The sequence below is a fragment of the Mustela lutreola genome, chromosome 3 (genome assembly GCF_030435805.1).
Source record: "Mustela lutreola isolate mMusLut2 chromosome 3, mMusLut2.pri, whole genome shotgun sequence".
Taxonomy (NCBI): Eukaryota; Metazoa; Chordata; class Mammalia; order Carnivora; family Mustelidae; genus Mustela; species Mustela lutreola.
Genome location: NC_081292.1, coordinates 77,971,575 through 77,990,234, shown reverse-complemented (window position 1 = coordinate 77,990,234; position 18,660 = coordinate 77,971,575). Strand labels below are relative to the sequence as shown.

The 18,660-nt window shown below is 36.3% G+C and overlaps 1 protein-coding gene across 1 annotated transcript in view; it reads left to right on the top strand.

Moving 5' to 3' along the window:
* The window catches only part of RP1 (RP1 axonemal microtubule associated), a 363,653-nt gene that overhangs the window by 167,197 nt on the left and 177,796 nt on the right, over positions 1-18,660 (top strand). The window contains exons 9-12 of the mRNA XM_059166436.1: positions 1,869-1,944; positions 2,751-2,827; positions 2,924-2,955; positions 3,121-3,250. Coding sequence (XP_059022419.1) covers positions 1,869-1,944; positions 2,751-2,827; positions 2,924-2,955; positions 3,121-3,250 — 315 coding nt within the window. The remainder of the gene's footprint in view (positions 1-1,868; positions 1,945-2,750; positions 2,828-2,923; positions 2,956-3,120; positions 3,251-18,660) is intronic.

Here is an 18,660-nt window from a genome sequence, read left to right as displayed (position 1 = left end):
ATTGTCATTCTGAACTCTAGATCTGACATATTACCGATGTCTGTATTGATTAGGTCCCTAGCCTTCGGTACTGCCTCTTGTTCTTTTTTTTGTGGTGAATTTTTACGTCTTGTCATTTTGTCCAGATAAGAGTAAATGAAGGGGCAAGTAAAATACTAAAAGGGTGGCAACAACCCCAGGAAAATATGCTTTAGCCAAATTAGAAGAGATCCAAAATCGTGAGTGGGGAGAAAGGGGATAAAAAGAGGTTCAAAAAGGAAGAAAGAAAAAAGAAAAAAAAAAAAAAAAAAAAAAAAAGAAAAGAATTTTTTTTTAAAAAAGAAAACACCTAAGAAAAATGTAAAAAAATATATATATATATTAGATAAACTAGTAAAAAATCGTTAAAAAAGAAAAAGGTAACAGTTAAAAAAAAAAAAAATTTTACCCGAAGGCGAGAAAAAAAAAAAAAAATGAAAAAGAAAAAATTAAATTAACTGCAAGACTAAAAAAAATCACAGGAAAAAAGCCATGAGTTCCGTGCTTGGCTTTCTCCTCCTCTGGAATTCTGCTGCTCTCCTTGGTATTGAAACTGCACTCCTTGGTAGGTGAGCTTGGTCTCGGCTGGATTTCTTGTTGATCTTCTGGGGGAGGGGCCTGTTGTAGTGATTTTCAAGTGTCTTTGCCCCAGGCGGAATTACACCGCCCTTACCCGGGGCCGGGGTGAGTAATCCGCTCGGGTTTGCTTTCAGGAGCTTTTGTTCCCTGAGCGCTTTCCGTAGAGTTCCAGAGGACGGGAATACAAATGGCGGCCTCCTGGTCTCCGGCCCGGAGGAGCCGAGAGCCCAGGGCCCCACTCCTCAGTGCGCCCTCAGAGAACAGCGCCCAGTTACTCCCGTCTGCCTGACCTCCGGCCGCGCTCCGAGCTCACCGAGCCTGCGACCGGTTCAAGGTAACACGGAGCTGCGAGCTTACTGTCGGCTCTGTCTCTGTAGCCGGCTTTCCCGTTCCAATACCCGCAAGCTCTGCGACACTCAGACACCCCCGATCCTTCTGTGACCCTGCGGGACCTGAGGCCACGCTGACCCCGCGTGGGCTTCGCTCCGGTTTAGCCTCTGGAGCGATGTCCCTCCGCGGAACAGACTTTTAAAAGTCCTGATTTTGTGCGCGGTTGCTCCGCCGCTTGCCGGGAGCCGGCCCCTCCCCCCGGGGTCTATCTTCCCGTCGCTTTGGATTCACTTCTCCGCCGGTCCTACCTTTCAGAAAGTGGTTGTTTTTCTGTTTCCAGAATTGCTGTTCTTCTTCTCTTCGATCTGCCGATGGATTTTCAGGTGTTTGCAATCTTTAGATAAGCTATCTAGCTGATCTCCGGCTAGCTGAAGCAGTCTCAGCTTGCTACTTCTCCGCCATCTTGACTCCTCCCACCAGGAGTTTCTGAGTGTTCATTTTCTAGCTTATCAAAATATATACTTGCTTCAAATTTGACCTTCGATCAACTTTATGTATGTTTTGGAAAGAGGAGTATTGCTAACCCATTAGATATATATTTTTTGGAAGATGTTAGGTCTAGGAATGTAAATGCAGTTTGTGAAATTAAGAGAAATTGCAGAATTGTTCTTTTATCACATTCTTGGAAAATCATATTGAAGTAGATATCATAAAACATGAAACCTTGAAACATGTCGTGCTTTTGGTACATGTGTAAGAAAAAATTTTAAATGCTTCTTATAGTTCACTTCTCATATTCTTCTTTATTTGAAGTATTAAACCTTTATGATGCCCAATGCTTTTATGTATATTTGGAAGCTAAGACCTCTTTTTAAAACTTCAAGTAACACCTGGACCATACATATTCACACCACATTATTATTTCTTTAATTTGTGTTTAGGAAATGGCTGGTTTCTTGATGATGTTGTAATCAAGGATCTGGTAACAAATCGTGAATATACCTTCTTCTGTCACAGGTTTGTAGGTGTGCTTTTACATTGAAAAATAATCATTTCATATTAGTTCCAAGTTACTGTATTTTGGAGACATGGGTAGCTTATTCAATTATTCCTAGTCACTGATGCTTTGTTGGGTAACTTTTGAAGGTTAACTTTAGGGGCTTCTGCTTCTGTTTAGAAAGATATACATTATGTTCTTCATCATTTCTGATGATATAAGTTTAAATATCCCTTGGTAAATTCAGGTAGGTTTAATCACATTTTAAAAAATCTTTAAAATAAGTAATAAAATAAAATAAAATAAAACTTTAAGATAAAGTTCCAAAATAAATATTGCATGTGGTTTTTATATGATGAAAACATTACTGACTCACTGTCATTGGGTTATTCTTCCAATAGTGGTGATAGATTTCCTCTTTCTTTCATGACTTGCCTGTCTCTTTCCCATGGAACCAATAATAGCCATTTACGAAATAACTGACAATAGTTCGAACTGTAGTTAATGGCTAAAAGAAGGATAACATAACTGGCCCAGTGGATATAAGATCTATGACCTGGGCAGGCTAAATAATTAATCTGTGGATTACAGAAAGGCCATGTTTCACCCTGAACCTAATAGCAGCTTCTCCTACCTCCCTGTACCTCCTACCTGTATCATAGTCATTTCAAGAATTTCCTTTTCCATTTTCTACTCTTCTCTTACCAACAAGATACCTATGATTTTTTCTAGTTCCTATTATCCATTATTCCTGACTTGGCTCCACAATTGCCAGTTAGTATAAATATAAAGCCACAATATTCTTGATACACTTCTCTTTCCACAGATGGTTGGATCAAGGGGAAGATGATGGTAAGATTGCCAGAGAACTGCATGTAATGGATAACAGCATCATCTTTGCAAGTGAGTGTCATATATTAGAAAATTCTCTTATATGATGGTTGAGGAAAGTATGATTCTGCTGAAATTAATGATTTTATTTTTCATTTATTCCCTCAGGTCAGAAGCTAGAACTTAATAGAAAAGAAACAGTAAGATTTTACATTTGGTCTTACATTGTTTGGTACAAATAGTGTCCACATAACAATTTGATGTGTTAAAATAGAAATGGTATATAATATTTAGTAAGCAGTGTTTCTTAGTAACTTCTTTGTCTCATGTTGTTGCTTTTGGTTTTGTTTTGTTTTTATACTTAGTGGGCTGCAGAAAGATGGAAGTTTATGAAAGGAAATACTCTACAATTCTACAACAGGCTCACTGGAGGGTTTGTCCGTCTGCATCCAGATGGCACAGTTGATGCAATTGGAGAGAAGACAGACAAATATGGTACTCATTTGGCAAAGCAAGTGGTACTGTTGCAGTTTTGGGAACTGGAGGAAGGGAGATCTGACCTAGTTTAATCTGCAGTATTGTTTCTTCTTTTCACATGACTTTGCACTAGTATTAAGTCATTTAAACAATTCACTACCTGCATTAATAAAAGTAATCAGTAGATGACAGGCTTTAAATCTGGGCTGACACTGTCATTATACGGAAGAGCACATCATGAAAAAACTTATATTTGCTATTAATTGGAGAATAAAATGTATGCAATTAACATTATTAATAAAAATCAGCAATTATAGCTCTTGAATGGTATAGCCATTTTAGGAATTAAATTGGTTCTACTTAATATTAAGTTTCTTTTTGTTTAAAACACTGTTTTATATAATTTGAGGGCCACAGAAATAACTAAGGCATTGTTCTGAATTCCAGACGGTCATAACCTAATAAAGAGGACAAACACATACAATTCTAATAATGTTTTTTTTTGTTGTTGTTATTGTTTTGTAACTAGTGTCATAATAAAGGTATAGAGGGGAAAATAGGCAAAACAAAACAAAACAAAACAAAAACCAGAAAACAAAAACTAGATTTGGTGTTTAGTCAAGCCATGACCACAAGAGCTAATGAAGAAGGGGTAAACTGACAGTGATAGATCTTTTATTATAAACCCAAACCTCTAACTCTTTTTGAAACAAATTTAGTATTTAAACAATCTATGAATAGAACTTTGCTGTATTTTGTTAGAAACTGTTGTTCAAATAACCTCTGAGATGTACTGGGGAATACTTAATCTATAGCATTTCTTCAAAATGTAACCTCCTCTATCTTGTGTTAGAGATCTCAAGGAATAATCCATTTTTTTCCTCTGTGAAAACATGTGGGAGTCTAAGAATACTTAGTTGCTTCTCTTTCCAGAATTAATTGATTCCTTAGAAGTTTCTTTACCTGTTGGTTCCCATTTGGGATGATTTACCTACTTAGACTAGTCAGAATTGTCTTATATATTCTATTGCCTGGATAGGTGCTCTTTTTCCTCATTGAATATAGTGGATTGTATTTCCAAATGTGATCAGAAAAATATCTCCTATTTATAATCAGAACCCGTGAAGGATCTAAGTTTTACCCTATTTTCAGAAAATATGAGCACACAAAGACCAAGACCATTCATTTCCCACAGCAAATTGCAGCAGCCAGAATATCTTGGTTTGTTCTCTAAGTTTTAGTCCTACAATATCCTGAGGTGAGGGCCTGATAGTACCGGAATATGTGGATGGGGGCATTAAAGGGGAGAAATCTCCAAATTGGGGAACTCTGATTTAATATACAGAGAGAGAAGAGACAGAGAGCCCTTATCTTTATTCTGGAATATAAGCAAATCTTCTCCAGGGAAGGGAAGGAAAAGCTTTTACCTTTATTTCCCCAAGTTGAGAGAGAGAGAGAGAGAGAGAGAGAGAGAGAAGAGAAGAGAGATGGAGGGAGGGAGAGAGAAAAAGAGAGGAAAGGAAGGAAAGTGGGAGGTGGTGGAGAGAGAACTCTATGCTCTATTTTGATGGGCTGTTTCCTTACACAAACATTTTGTATGTGCATTTATTCAGAGGGCTGGACTATGCAGGAAAATGACAAATGTGGGGAGACAAATGTTATTTTCTAACACCCGTCACAAGCTAGTTTGTAAAGGGAACTTGCCACTCCTACATCAACAAGTGGAATTCATTTCCTTACTCCTTGCTGGGTCAACCCTTTCTACATGTTTTGACTAAAAGAATGTAGATGAATCAACATTGTAACTTCTAAAATCTGTATCTTCTACCATTATCTCTTGGACTAAGCTTTCTTGGAAGCCAGCCCTCATGCTAGGCAGAAGCCAAGACAACCATACAGGGCTTCCAGGGAAAGAACTAATGCTCTGACAGCCCCAACAGAGTTCTTACCCCATAGCCAAACATATGAATTCCTGGGTAGATCAAACTAACAGGTAGTTATCAAAAGAGATACTTTTTACCCTTAAGCAATACTAGCATCCTAATATGCTAGTCCTTTAATATATAAAGTAGAATGAGCATTTCTTAAAAGGGAGGGGCAGGAGAGTATGAGTACTTTTCCTTGGCCTAACTGACATTTTTGCAGCAAGAGGTCTTTTATGTGTGATACTTACTTGCAGGATTATTTCCTGATTTTATGCTCAGTGTCCCATAAATTCACACTCATGAATCAGTTTTCACATGCCAGGTAAGTGTTGCAATGAACAATGCTGACCCATGGATATCTTTTCAGGAAAATATTTTAAGAACATGTCTCTGAGATCTGTTTGCTTACAGTTTTCATTCTACAAAACAATGTTGTTTTTATCACCATGAGACAATTCTTCTATTTATCTATCAAGTTAATTGTAAATTAGGCTGTTTCCTTATGTAGAGAGTTAGAATGCTCATTTCTCCAAGAGCTACTGAGCCATTTATTGGCAATACTGGACCTAAAAGCACCACACAGCATGAGAAGGTCTTTGAAATATCACAGGGAGCTTCATTTTATGATGACAAGCTTTTAGGTATTAAAACCAATACCATGCTAACATTGATTATGACAATCATAAAGAATCATTAAAAAATCATATAGGATCTTAGAACTTAAAAGAAGGAGCAGACAGCCAAAGCAACTAAATTTTTAACTCTAAACCCTTGATAGTTTTATGACTTTATGTCAGGGTCATTTTCAAAAAATTCCCATCCTCCAAAATTTTAAAAAATTTGCTGTAAAATATATATTTGCATAGTTTTCTCATTCTACAGTAGTTTTTCAAGACAAAAATTCATAATCTAAATTCACATTTATTTGACTTATATTCTAACAGGATTAGGCATGCAGTTTAAAAATGTATGATATATCACTGAAAGTTTATTATTATTATTATTAAAATATAGTGCATTACTTATTTCAGGGGTACAGGTCTGTTATTCATCAGTCTTACACAATGGACAGTGCTCCCCACAACACGTACCTTCCCCAGTGTCCATCACCCAGCTACCCCATCCCACCTAACCCCCTCCATACCTGCAACTCCCAGTTTGTTTCCTGAGATTAATACTCTCTTATGGTTTGTCTCCCTCTCTGGTTTTGTCTCGTTTCATTTTTTCCTCTCTTCCACTATGATCCTCTCCCTTGTTTCTCAAATTCCACATATCAGTAAGATCATATAATTGTCCTTCTCTGATTGTCTTATTACGCTTAACATAATATCCTCTAGTTCCATCCATGTCATTGCAAATGGCAAGATTTCATTATTTTGATGGCTGCATAGTATTCAATTCTATATATACACTGCATCTTCTTTATCCATTCATCTGTTGATGGATATCCAGCTCTTTCCATAATTTGGTTATTGTGGACACTGCTGCTATAAACATTGTGATACAGGTGCCCCTTCAGATTACTACATTTATATCTTTAGTGTACAAACTTTTGGGTCATAGGGCAGCTGTTTTCAACGTTCTGAGGAACCTCCATACTGTTTTACAGATTGGCTGCACCAACTTATATTCCCACCAACAGTGTAGGAGGGTTCCCTTTTCTCCACATCCTCGCCAACATCTGTCATTTCCATATTGGTTAATTTTAGCCATTTTGACTGGTGTGAGGTGATATCTCATTGTGGTTTTGATTTGTATTTCCCTGATGCCAATTGATGTGGAGCACCTTTTCCTGTGTCTGTTGGCCATTTGGAGGCTTCCTTGCAGAAATGTCCATTCATGCCTTCTGCCATTTCTTGACTGGATAATCTGTTCTTTGGGTTGCGTTCGATATGTTCTTTATAGATTTTGGATACTAGCCCTTTATGTGCTATGTCATTTGCAAATATCTTCTCTCATTTTCTTGGTTGTTCTTAGGTTTTGTTGACTGTTTCCTTTGTTGTGCAAAAGCTTTTTGTCTTTATGAAGTTCCAATAGGTCATTTTGCCCTTGCTTCCCTTGCCTTTTGGTGATGTCTAGGAAGAAGTTGCTGGGGCTGAGTTTAAAGAGGTGCTGCCTGTGTTCTCCTCAAGGAGTTTGATGGCTTCCTGTATCACATTAGGATCATTCATTAATTTTGAGTCATTTTTGTGTATGGTGTAAGTGGCGGGGGGGGGAGGTTGGGGTACCAGGTGGTGGGTATTATAGAGGGGATGGATTGCATGGAGCACTGGGTGTGGTGAAAAAATAATGAATACTGTTATGCTGAAAATTAAAAAAATATTAAATAAAAAAATAAAAAAAAATAGTCCAGTTTCATTCTTCTACATGTGGCTGAACAATTTTCCCAACACCATTTTGAAAAGCGTGTCCTTTTTCCATTTGATATTCTTTTCCTGCTTTGTTGAAAATTAGTTGATCATAGAGTTGAGGGGCCATTCTGGGGTGTCTGTTCTGTTCCATTGATTGATGTGTCTGTTTTTATGCCAGTACCACACTGTCTTGATAATTTTACCTTTGTAATAGAGCTTGAAGTCCAGAATAGTGATATCACCAGCTTTGGTTTTCTTTTTCAACATTCCTCTGGCTATTCAGGGTCTTTTCTGGTTCCATAAAAATTTTAGGATTATTTGTTCCACTTCTTTGAAAAAAGTTGATAGTATATTGATAGAGATTCCATTGAATATGTAGATTGCTTTGGGTAGCATAGATATTTTCACATTATTTGTTCTTCCAGGTCATGAGCATAGAATGTGTTTCCATTTCTTTGTGTCTTCCTCAGTTTCTTTCATGAGTATTCTATAGTTTTCTGAGTACAGATACTTCGCTTCTTTGGATAGCTTTATTCCTAGGTATCTTATGGTTTGGGGTGCAATTGTAAATGTGAATGACTCCTTCATTTTTCTTTCTTCTCTCCCCTGTTGGTGTATAGAAATGCAACTGATTTCTGTGTATTGATTTTATATCCTTACATTCTTATATGAGTTCTAATAGTTTTGGGGTAGAGTCTTTTGGGTTTTCCACATCAAGTATCATATCATCTGCAAAGAGTGATTGTTTGACTTTTTCTTTGCCTATTTGGGTATATTTTATTTCTTTTTGCTGTCTGGTTGCTGAAGTTATGACTTCTAGTACTATGTTGAACAGCTGTGGTGATAGTGGACATCCCTGCTGTGCTCCTGACCTTTGGGAAAAAGCTCTCTGGTTTTCACTATTGAGAATGATATTTGCTGTGGGTTTTTCATAGATGGTTTTTATGATATTGAGGTACATACCCTCTATCCCTACACTGTGAAGAGTTTTAATCAAGAAAGTGTGCTATACTGCAGCAACATCTTCCTAGGAACATCGCCAAAGGCAAGGGAAGCAAGGGCAAAAATGAACGATTGGAATTTCATCAAGATCAAAAGCTTTTGCACAGCAAAGGAAACAGTTAACAAAATAAAAAGACAACTGACAGAATGGGAGAAGATATTTGCAAACGACATATCAGATAAAGGACTAGTGTCCAAAATCTATAAAGAACTTAGCAAACTCAACACCCAAAGAACAAATAATCCAATCAAGAAATGGGCAGAAGACATGAACAGACATTTCTGCAAAGAAGACATCCAGATGGCCAACAGATACATGAAAAAGTGCTCCATATCACTCGGCAACAGGGAAATACAAATCAAAACCACAATGAGATATCACCTCACACCACTCAGAATGGCTAAAATCAACAAGTCAGGAAATGACAGATGCTGGAGAGGATGCGGAGAAAGGGGAACTCTCCTACACTGTTGGTGGGAATGCAAGCTGGTGCAACCTGTCTGGAAAACAGCATGGAGGTTCCTCAAAATGTTGAAAATAGAACTACTCTATGATCCAGCAATTGCACTACTGGGTATTAACCCTAAAGATACAAATGTAGTGATCCAAAGGGGCACATGCACCCGAATGTTTATAGCAGCAATGTCCACAATAGCCAAAGTATGGAAAGAACCTAAATGTCCATCAACAGATGAATGGATAAAGAAGAGGTGGTATATATACACAATGGAATACTATGCAGCCATCAAAAGAAATGAAATCTTGCCATTTGCGACAACATGGATGGAACTAGAGCGTATCATGCTTAGCGAAATAAGTCAAGCAGAGAAAGACAACTATCATATGATCTCCCTGATATGAGGAAGTGGTGATGCAACATGGGGGCTTAAGTGGGTAGGAGAAGAATCAATGAAACAAGATGGGATCGGGAGGGAGACAAACCATAAGTGACTCTTAATCTCACAAAACAAACTGAGGGTTGCTGGGGGGACGGGGTTTGGAGGAAGGGGGGTGGGGTTATGGACATTGGGGAGGGTATGTGCTATGGTGAGTGCTGTGAAGTGTGTAAACCTGGTGATTCACAGACCTGTACCCCTGGGGATAAAAATATATGTTTATAAAAAATAAAAAGTAATAAATAAATAAATAGATAGATAGATAAATAAATAAAAGAGAGTGTGCTATACTTTGTCATGTGCTTTTTCTACATCTATTGAGAGGATCATTTGCTGCTTGTCCTTTTATTAATGTAGTGTGTCACATTGATTGATTTGTGTATGTTGAACCAAACTTGCAGCCCAGGACTAAATCCCACTTGGTCATGGTGAATAATCTTTTTAATGTATTGTTGGAGTCTATAGATTAGTATTTTGGTGCAAATTTTTGCATCCATGTTCATCAGGGATATTGGTCTGTAATTCTCCTTTTTGATGGGGTTTTGGGGTCAAGGTAATGCTGGCCTCATAAATGAATTTGGAAGTTTTCTATTTTTTGGAACAGTTTCAGGAGAATAGGTATTAATTCTTCTTTAAATGTTTGGCAGAATTCCCTGGGATACCATCTGGCCCTGAACTCTTGTTTGGTGGGAGATTTTTGAATACTGCTTCAATTTCCTTGCTGGCTAGGGGTCTGTTCAGGTTTTCTGTTTCTTTATGGTTTAGTTTTGGTAGTTTATACATCTCTAGAAATGTATCCATTTCTTCCATATTGTCTAATTTGTTGGCATATAGTTGCTCATAATATGTTTTTATATATGATTTTATTTATTTGGGTCCTTTCTCTTTTCTTTTTGATAAGTCTGGCTGGGAGTTTATCAATCTTATTAATTCTTTCAAAGAACCAGATCCTAGTTTCATTGATTTGTTCTACTGTTCTTTTGGTTTCTATTTCATTGATTTCTGCTCTGATCTTTATTATTTCTCTTCTCACGCTGGGTTTAGGATTTTATTTATTTATTTATTTATTTCTCTAGCTCCTTTAGATGTAGGGTTAGGTTGTGTATTTTAGGCCTTTCTTGTTTCTTGAGAAAGGCTTGTCTTGCTATATACTTCCCTCTTAGGACTGCCTTTGTTGCATCCCAAAGATTTTATTCGCATGAATTTTTTATTTTTCATTTTTTATTTGTTTGCATGTATTTTTAAAATATACTTTAATTCTGGTTGACCCATTCATTCTTTTTTTAAAAATTATTTATTTTTTTTTCTTTTCAGTGTTCCAGAATTCATTGTTTATACACCACACCCAGTGCTCCATTCAATACGTGTCCTCTATAATACCCACCACCAGGCTCACCCAACCTCCAACCCCTCCACCCCTCCAAAACCCTCAGTTTGTTTCTCAGAGTCCATAGTCTCTCATGGTTCATCTCCCCCTCCAGTATCCCCCAACTCACTTCTCTCCATCTTGGATAGGAGAACCATTCATTTTTCAGTAGGATGCTCTTTTGCCTCCATGTATTTGAGTTCTTTCCAAATTTCTTCTTGTGATTGAGTTAGAATTTCAAAGCATTGCAGTCTGAAAATATTCAGGGAATGATCCAAGTCTTTTGGTACCAGTTGAGACGTGATTTGTGACCCAGAGTGTAATCTATTCTGGAGAATGATCCATGCGCACTAGAGAAAATGGGCATTCTGTTCCTTTGGGTTGGAATGTTCTGAATATATCTGTGAAGTCCATCAGGTCCAGTGTTTTATTGAAAGCCTTTATTTCCTTGTTGATCTTTTGCTTAGATGATCTGTCCATTTCAGTGAGGGGGCTGTTAAAGTCCCTTACTATCACTGTATTATTGTTGATGTGTTTCTTTGATTTTGTTATTAATTGGCTTATGTAATTGGTTGGCCCCATGTTTGGGGCATAAATATTTATAATTCTTAGATCTTCTTGTTGGACATATCTTTTAAGTATGATATAGTGTCCTTCCTCATCTGTGGAAGCAGATGATCCTTCTTCTGACATATTTTCAGAAGGTCAGTAGTAGTCTAATACTACATCACAATGCCCAAGTCATTCACCTCACTTCATTTCCACATGTAGGCATTTTATCATATGATAGCATCAGGGTGAATAGAATACAGTAAGATATTGTGAGAGAGACCACATTCACAGAACTTTTATTAGAGTATGTTATTATAATTGTTCTAGTTTATTATTAGTTATTATTAATCTCTTACTGTGTGTACTTCATAAACTTTATTATAGGTATTTATCCATAGGAAAAAACAGTATGTATAGGATTTAGTACCATCTGTGTGTTCAGGTACCACTAGAGGTCTTGCAGTGTATCCTATGTGGATAAGCAGAAAGCACTCTACCAGGTTTTGGATGGATTTGGGTTTTTTTTTGAAGCACTTATTTCATACCATGTTAGACTAGTGCATATGGAAGAGGTGACTGCATTCTTTAGTGTGGAGATTTTAAAATATGTCCTCAAGTTACTTGACATTTCCCTCTTTAAGAAGTGGGACCTATTCCTCTCCCCTTGAATATGGACTGGATCAAACAACTAATAACAAATAGAATATGGTAGAAGTGACTGTGTGTGACTTTTGAGACCTAGGTCATAAAAAGCATTATAGATTTTTACTGGTACTCTTCTTGGATTACTCACTTTGGGGGAAACTAACTGTGATGTTTTAAGGACATCCATGCAGCCCTATGGAATGGCCAACTTGGAAAGGAACAGAAACCTCTTACTAACACTCATGTGAGTTATCCATTTTGTAAGAGTATACTCCAATCCCAGCGAAGCCTTCAGATGACAACACTCTCAATGAACAGCTTGAGTGTAATCCCTTGGATCCTGACCCAGAGTTACCCAGATATGTTGCTTCCAAATTGTTGACCTACCAAAACCTGCAAAAGTTTTGGAGTAATATTTTACATAGCAATAGGTCACTAATATACCAGTTCATTCACTGTTCTGTAAAAGAGATGTGTCTGTATTTTCTCACTCTGGACACTATGATGGATTTCATCTTCTCTTCACATTATGTGATGTCCAGGAATGGGAAGAGCAGCATCTCTCCTATCTCTATTCCGAATCCTCATCTTCTTTCTTGCATTGCTGATTTGTTTCTATATTTTATACTGGTACACTGGGTAGTTCTGTATATTGAGCCATTTTTCTACACTGAAAACCATAAAACATTTTTGAAAGAAACTAAAGAAGACCTAAATATGTGGAAAGACATCCTGTGGAAGACCTAATATTGTTAAGATAACAGTGCTTCCCAAAATGATCTACAGATATGATCCAGTTCCTACCAAAATGCCTTTTCTATGAAAGAACTAATCCTAAATTTTATATAAATTGCAAAGAACTCTGTATAGCCAAAACAGTACTGAAAAAGACCAAAGTTGGAGGGCCCACATTTCCTGATCTGACAATTACTATAAAGCATTTTTTCAGGTATTACAGATATAATAAATTTACTACTTTCCAGTAGTTAAATCTATTATTTTGATTTCAGGCACCTTTCCACTGGCAAGAACATCCTTAAAAAGATAAAATAATGTTGACCATATTGGCATTCTCATTTTGTAATAAATATTAATGGAATATATTTATTGTTTATTAAGAATTGGGTATTTGAAGAGGAGTGGAAAATAATACCACTTTCTTCCCCTCCTGAGGCAATTACAAAATAAGATACAGAACACAAAAAAAATGGAAATCAAGCTCTCAGCATTATTACTGATAAAGTGAGGATATTGGCTCTATATCTGAGCTCAAAGGACTCTCTATCTCTCCCCAAAAGAGACAAGATTATCCACCCAAGTATAGACAGTGTTGGGCAACCATAGGCTCCCTTATGGGGCTGCCCTTTACAGGTGACAGCACAGCAGAAAGGACCTTCTGTATAGGTGGCCCATTTGGGGACAGAAGGGGCCTAAGCTGCAGTACCTAGCTCCTTTCAAAGTACTAATCCAAGGGTTACACTCTATTGCATGGTATTGGGTGAAAGAGAATGTGAGAGTCATCATGGGGAAACTAGGTTCCTGCTTACATATGATGCATTTATTGATTTTTAAGTATTTGTCCTTTAGAGTGATAGGAAAGTAACATATTTCTAAATTTACTAAGAACCATCTTAAATGATTTAAAAATGAATATTAAATGTTACTACATTTCTCCTTGGCATCTCCTGGATTCATAATACAGTTTTTCATATTAGACTTAGAGTTAATTTGTGTTACTTGAATGAATATATTTTTTAAAAATAATGTTTCTATTCTTTTTTTTTTTTTTGAAAATTGCAAATATAAAGTTTAATTTCAGGAACTGTGTTCACCATTTATAAATACACAAAAACATAGTCAATGCAAATCCAGATTAATAATAGGTCCTTTTTTTAGAAATTAATTTATTTATTTTCAGAAAAACAGTATTCATTATTTTTTCACCACACCCAGTGCTCCTTGCAATCCGTGCCCTCTATAATACCCACCACCTGGTACGCCAACCTCCCAACCCCCCGCCACTTCAAACCCCTCAGATTGTTTTTCAGAGTCCATAGTCTCTAATGTTTCACCTCCCCCTCCAATTTACCCCAACTCCCTTCTCCTCTCCAACACCCCTTGAATAATAGGTCCTTTTTTTTAACAAAACAACTTCTCTAAAAGGTCACAGGCAAATGAGTGACTTGTTTCATCTGGAGTATTTAATTGGTTTGAAATAAGAAAAAGAATCCTTTTTTCTAGATGTTGAAGCAAAAATTCTGAAGACAGATCATCGTTCAAAGAATGACAACTGACGCTTCATTCTGCTGTCCTTGGGTTTCTGAAACACGCCAGTGATGGCTGAATCTTCCCTATTATATAAATGTTTCTATTCTTATATAAACTCTGTTTACTTATGATAGATAACTCTTCTATTTTTTCTTTTTTAGAAATTATAAATTCTGTTCCAGGAGAGATCCATTAAATGCAAACACACACAGAGACACATATACATATAATTACTTAAATGCTGGTGCTTGTCTAGATGTTGGAGATATTATAGGAATCAAACAGATAAAATATGTGCACACTTAAAGTTTACATTCCAGTGAGATTGGTGTGTCTACTTTGGGAAGAGCGGGGAGTCTTTTTGACTTTGATTTTACTAATTTTTTTACTCTTCAGATTTATTGAGACAATTGACATAAAACATTGTGTTAAGTTTAGGTATACAACATTATGATTTGATAAATGTATATATTGCAAAATGATTACTTCAATAAGGTTAGTTAACACATCTGTCACTTCAAATAATTGCAATATTTTGGTGTTATGAGAATATACAAGATCTAATCTCTTAGTAACTTCCAAATATATAATACAGTATTATTAATAATAGTCATTAGGCTATATATTAGAGCCTCAGAACTCACTGGTCTTATAACTGGAGGTTTGTGCACTTTGACCAGGATCACCTTATTTCCCCCACCAGTCAGCCCTAACAACCTGTATTCTACTTTGTTTTTATGAATTGAGATTTTTTGGGGGTAGTTTCAAATCTTTGTTTAAATTTAGTTAGTTAAAATACAGTGTAATTTTAGTTTCAGGTGTAGAATCTAGTGATTTATCATTTTCATACAATACCTGGTGCTCATCACAAGTGCCCTCCTTAATACTCATCACCTATTTAGCACATCTGCCTTGCCCACCTCTGCTCCAGCAACCCTTAGTTTTTTCTCTACAGTTAAGAGTCACCTTTTTGAAAAATTTTTGCTTCTGCATATAAATAAGATCACATAGTATTTGAATTTCTCTGTCTGATTTAATTCACTTAGCTTAGTGCCCTCAAGGTCCACCCATGTTGTCACAAATGACAGAATTTTGTTCTTTTTTATGGCTGAAAAATATTCATATATATCCTATATATCTGTATCTATATATCATATTTCCTTATCCATTCATCCATTGAAAAACACTTAGATTTTTTCCATTTCTTGGCTATTATGAATGAACATAGGAGGACAGATCCCTTTTTGAGATAATGATTTCATATTCTTTGGATATGTACTCAGAAGTATATTGCTGGATCAAATAGTTTTATTTTTAATTTTTAAAGGAAACTTCATAGTGTTTATCACAGTGGCTGACCAGTTTACCTTCCCACCAATAGTGCATCAGGGTTACCTTTCCTCCATATCCTTCATAGGCATTTGTTAATCACTTGTCCTTCTGATAACAGCCATCCTAACTGGTGTGAGGTGGTATTTCATTGAGGTTCTGATTTGCATTTCCCCGATGATTGGTGTAGAGCACCTTTTCATGCACTTGTTGGCCACTTGGATGTCTTCTTTGGAAAAATATCTGTTCCAGTGTTCTGCCCATTTTTAAATTGATTTTTTTTGTCATTGTATTGTTTGAGTTCTTAATATATTTTGGAAATAAATCCATATAAATCATCAGATATTAATTTGGAAGTATTTTCACCTATTCTGTAGGTTGCCTTTTTATTTTCTTCATTGTTTCCTTTGCTGTGTGGAAACCTTTTAAGTTTGATGTAGTCTCTCTTGTGGATTTTTTTGTTGTTGTTGCTTGTGCTTTTGGTTCATATCCAAAAAAATCATTGCCAAGATGAATGTTAAAGAGATCTTTCCATCTTACCCTACTGTTCTTCAAGGAGTTTTATTGTTTCAGGTATTAGATTTATTTTCTTAATCTAATTCAAGTTAATTTTTTGAGTGGTGTAAGCTAGGGGTATAGTACCATGCTTTTGTATGTGGATATCCAGTTTTCTACTACCATTTATTAAAGAGACAACCCTTTCTTTATTGAGTTTCCTTGACTCCCTGGTCCAATACTTGTTGACTGTTTATTTTAGGTCTTATATCTGGGCTTTCTATGCTATTCTGTTGGCTTTGGTGTCTGTTTTAATGCCAGTACCATACTTTTTTGATTACTATGGCTCTGTAATATGGTTTAAAATTAGGAAGTATGTTTTTTTCCTCAAACTTACCTTTTTTTTTTTTTCCATTTTATTTTATTTTATTTCTTTTCAGTGTCCCAGAATTCATTGTTTATGCACCACACCCAGTGCTCCATACAATACGGGCACTCCATAATATCCACCACCAGGATCACCCAACCCCTCCAAAACCCTCAGTTTGTTTCTCAGAGTCCACAGTCTCTCATGGTTTGTCTCCCCCTCCCATTTCCTCCAACTCAAGCTTACTTTCTTATTTGTTCTTTCTCAATATTAGTTTGGCTCTTCAGGGTCTTTTGTGTTTCCATACAAATTTTAGGAATTTTTTCTATTTCTTTGACAAATGCCATTGGAATTTTAATAAGGATTGTGTTGAATATAGAGATGGCTTCAGGTAGCATGGACATTTTAACAATTTCATATTAACTCTTCTGATTCATGAATATGGGATATCTTTATATTTTTCATGTCTTTTTGATTTTTTTTAATCAATGCTTTACAGTTTTGGAGTATAAATCTTCCCTTCCTTGGTTAAATTTATTCGTAAGTATTTGCTTGCTTTTAATGCTATTTTAAATATTTTTTTCAGGCAGTTCACTGTTAGTGTATAGAAACTCAACTTCTTGTGTATTGATTTTGTATCCTATAACTTTACTAATTTTTTTCTTATTAGTTCTAACAGTTTTGGAGGGAGACTAGAATTTTCTCTATATAAGATCATATCATCTGCACATAGAAACATTTTTACTTCTTCCTTCTCAATCTGGATGCATTTTAATTCTTTTTGTTGCTAATTGCTCAGGCTAGGCTTCCAGTAATATGTTGAATGTGTACTGGTGACTGGGCAGGCACCCTTGTCTTCTTCCTAATCATAGAAATCTTTTAGTCTTTCACCAGTGAGTATGATGTTAGCTGTGGGCTTGTCATATATGGTCTTTATTATGTTGAGGTATGTTTCTTCTATACCTACTTTTTGAGAGTTTTTTTTCATGAAATGATGCTGAATTTTCTCAAATGTTTTACTGCATCTATAAATGATCATATGATTTGTCTTTCATTCGAGGTGTGTCACACCTATTTATTTGTGTATTTTGAAACATCATTGTTTCCCAGGGATAAATCCCACTTGATAACCATGTATAATCCTCTTAATATGGTTTTGAATTCAATATCTTAGTATTTTGTTGAGAATTTTTGCATCTATTTTTATCAGGAATATTGGTTCATAGTTTTCTTTTTCTTTCTTTCTTTTTTTTTTTTTTTGTTGTGTCCTTATTTGTCTTTCAATCTCCTTGCTTATCATTGGCTTGTTCAAATTTTTTTCTTTCTTTCTTTTTTCTTTCATTTCTCTCTTAAAATTTTTTTATTTTTTAAATTTCTTTTCAGTGTACTAGAATTCATTGTTTATGGACCACACCCAGTGCTCTGTGCAATGCGTGCCCTCCATAATACCCACCACCAGCCTGGCCTAATTTCCCACCCCCCACCCCTTCAAAACTCTCAGATTGTTTTTCAGAGTCCACAGTCTCTCCTGGTTCATCTCCCTTCCCATTTCCCTCAACTCCCTTCTCTTCTCCATCTCCCCGTCTCCTCCGTGTTACTTCTTATGCTCCACAAATAAGTTAAACCATATGATAAATGAGTCTCTTTGCTTGACTTATTTCACTCAGCATAATCTCTTCCAGTCCTGTCCATGTTGCTACAAAATTTGGGTATTCATCCTTTCTGATGGAGGCATAATATCCCATAGTGTATATGCACCACATCTTCCTTATCTATTTGTCCATTGAAGGGCATCTCGGTTCTTTCCACAGTTTGGTGACTGTGGCCATTGCTGCTATCACATTAGGGTACAGATGGCCCTTCTTTTCACTACGTCTGTATCTTTGGGGTAAATACCCAGGAGTGCAATTACAGGGTCATAGCGAAGCTCTATTTTTAATTTCTTGAGGAATCTCTACACTGTTCTCCAAAGTGGCTGCACCAACTTGCATTCCCACCAACAGTGTAAGAGGGTTCCCCTTTCTCCATATCCTCTCCAACACACATTATTTCCTGTCTTGTTAATTTTGGCCATTCTAACTGGTGTACGGTGGTATCTCAATGTGGTTTTGATTTGAATCTCCCTGATGGCTGATGATGATGAACATTTTTTCATGAGTCTGTTGGCAATTTGTATGTTTCATTGGAGAAGTGTCTGTTCATGTCTCCTGCCCATTTTTTGACCCGATTAT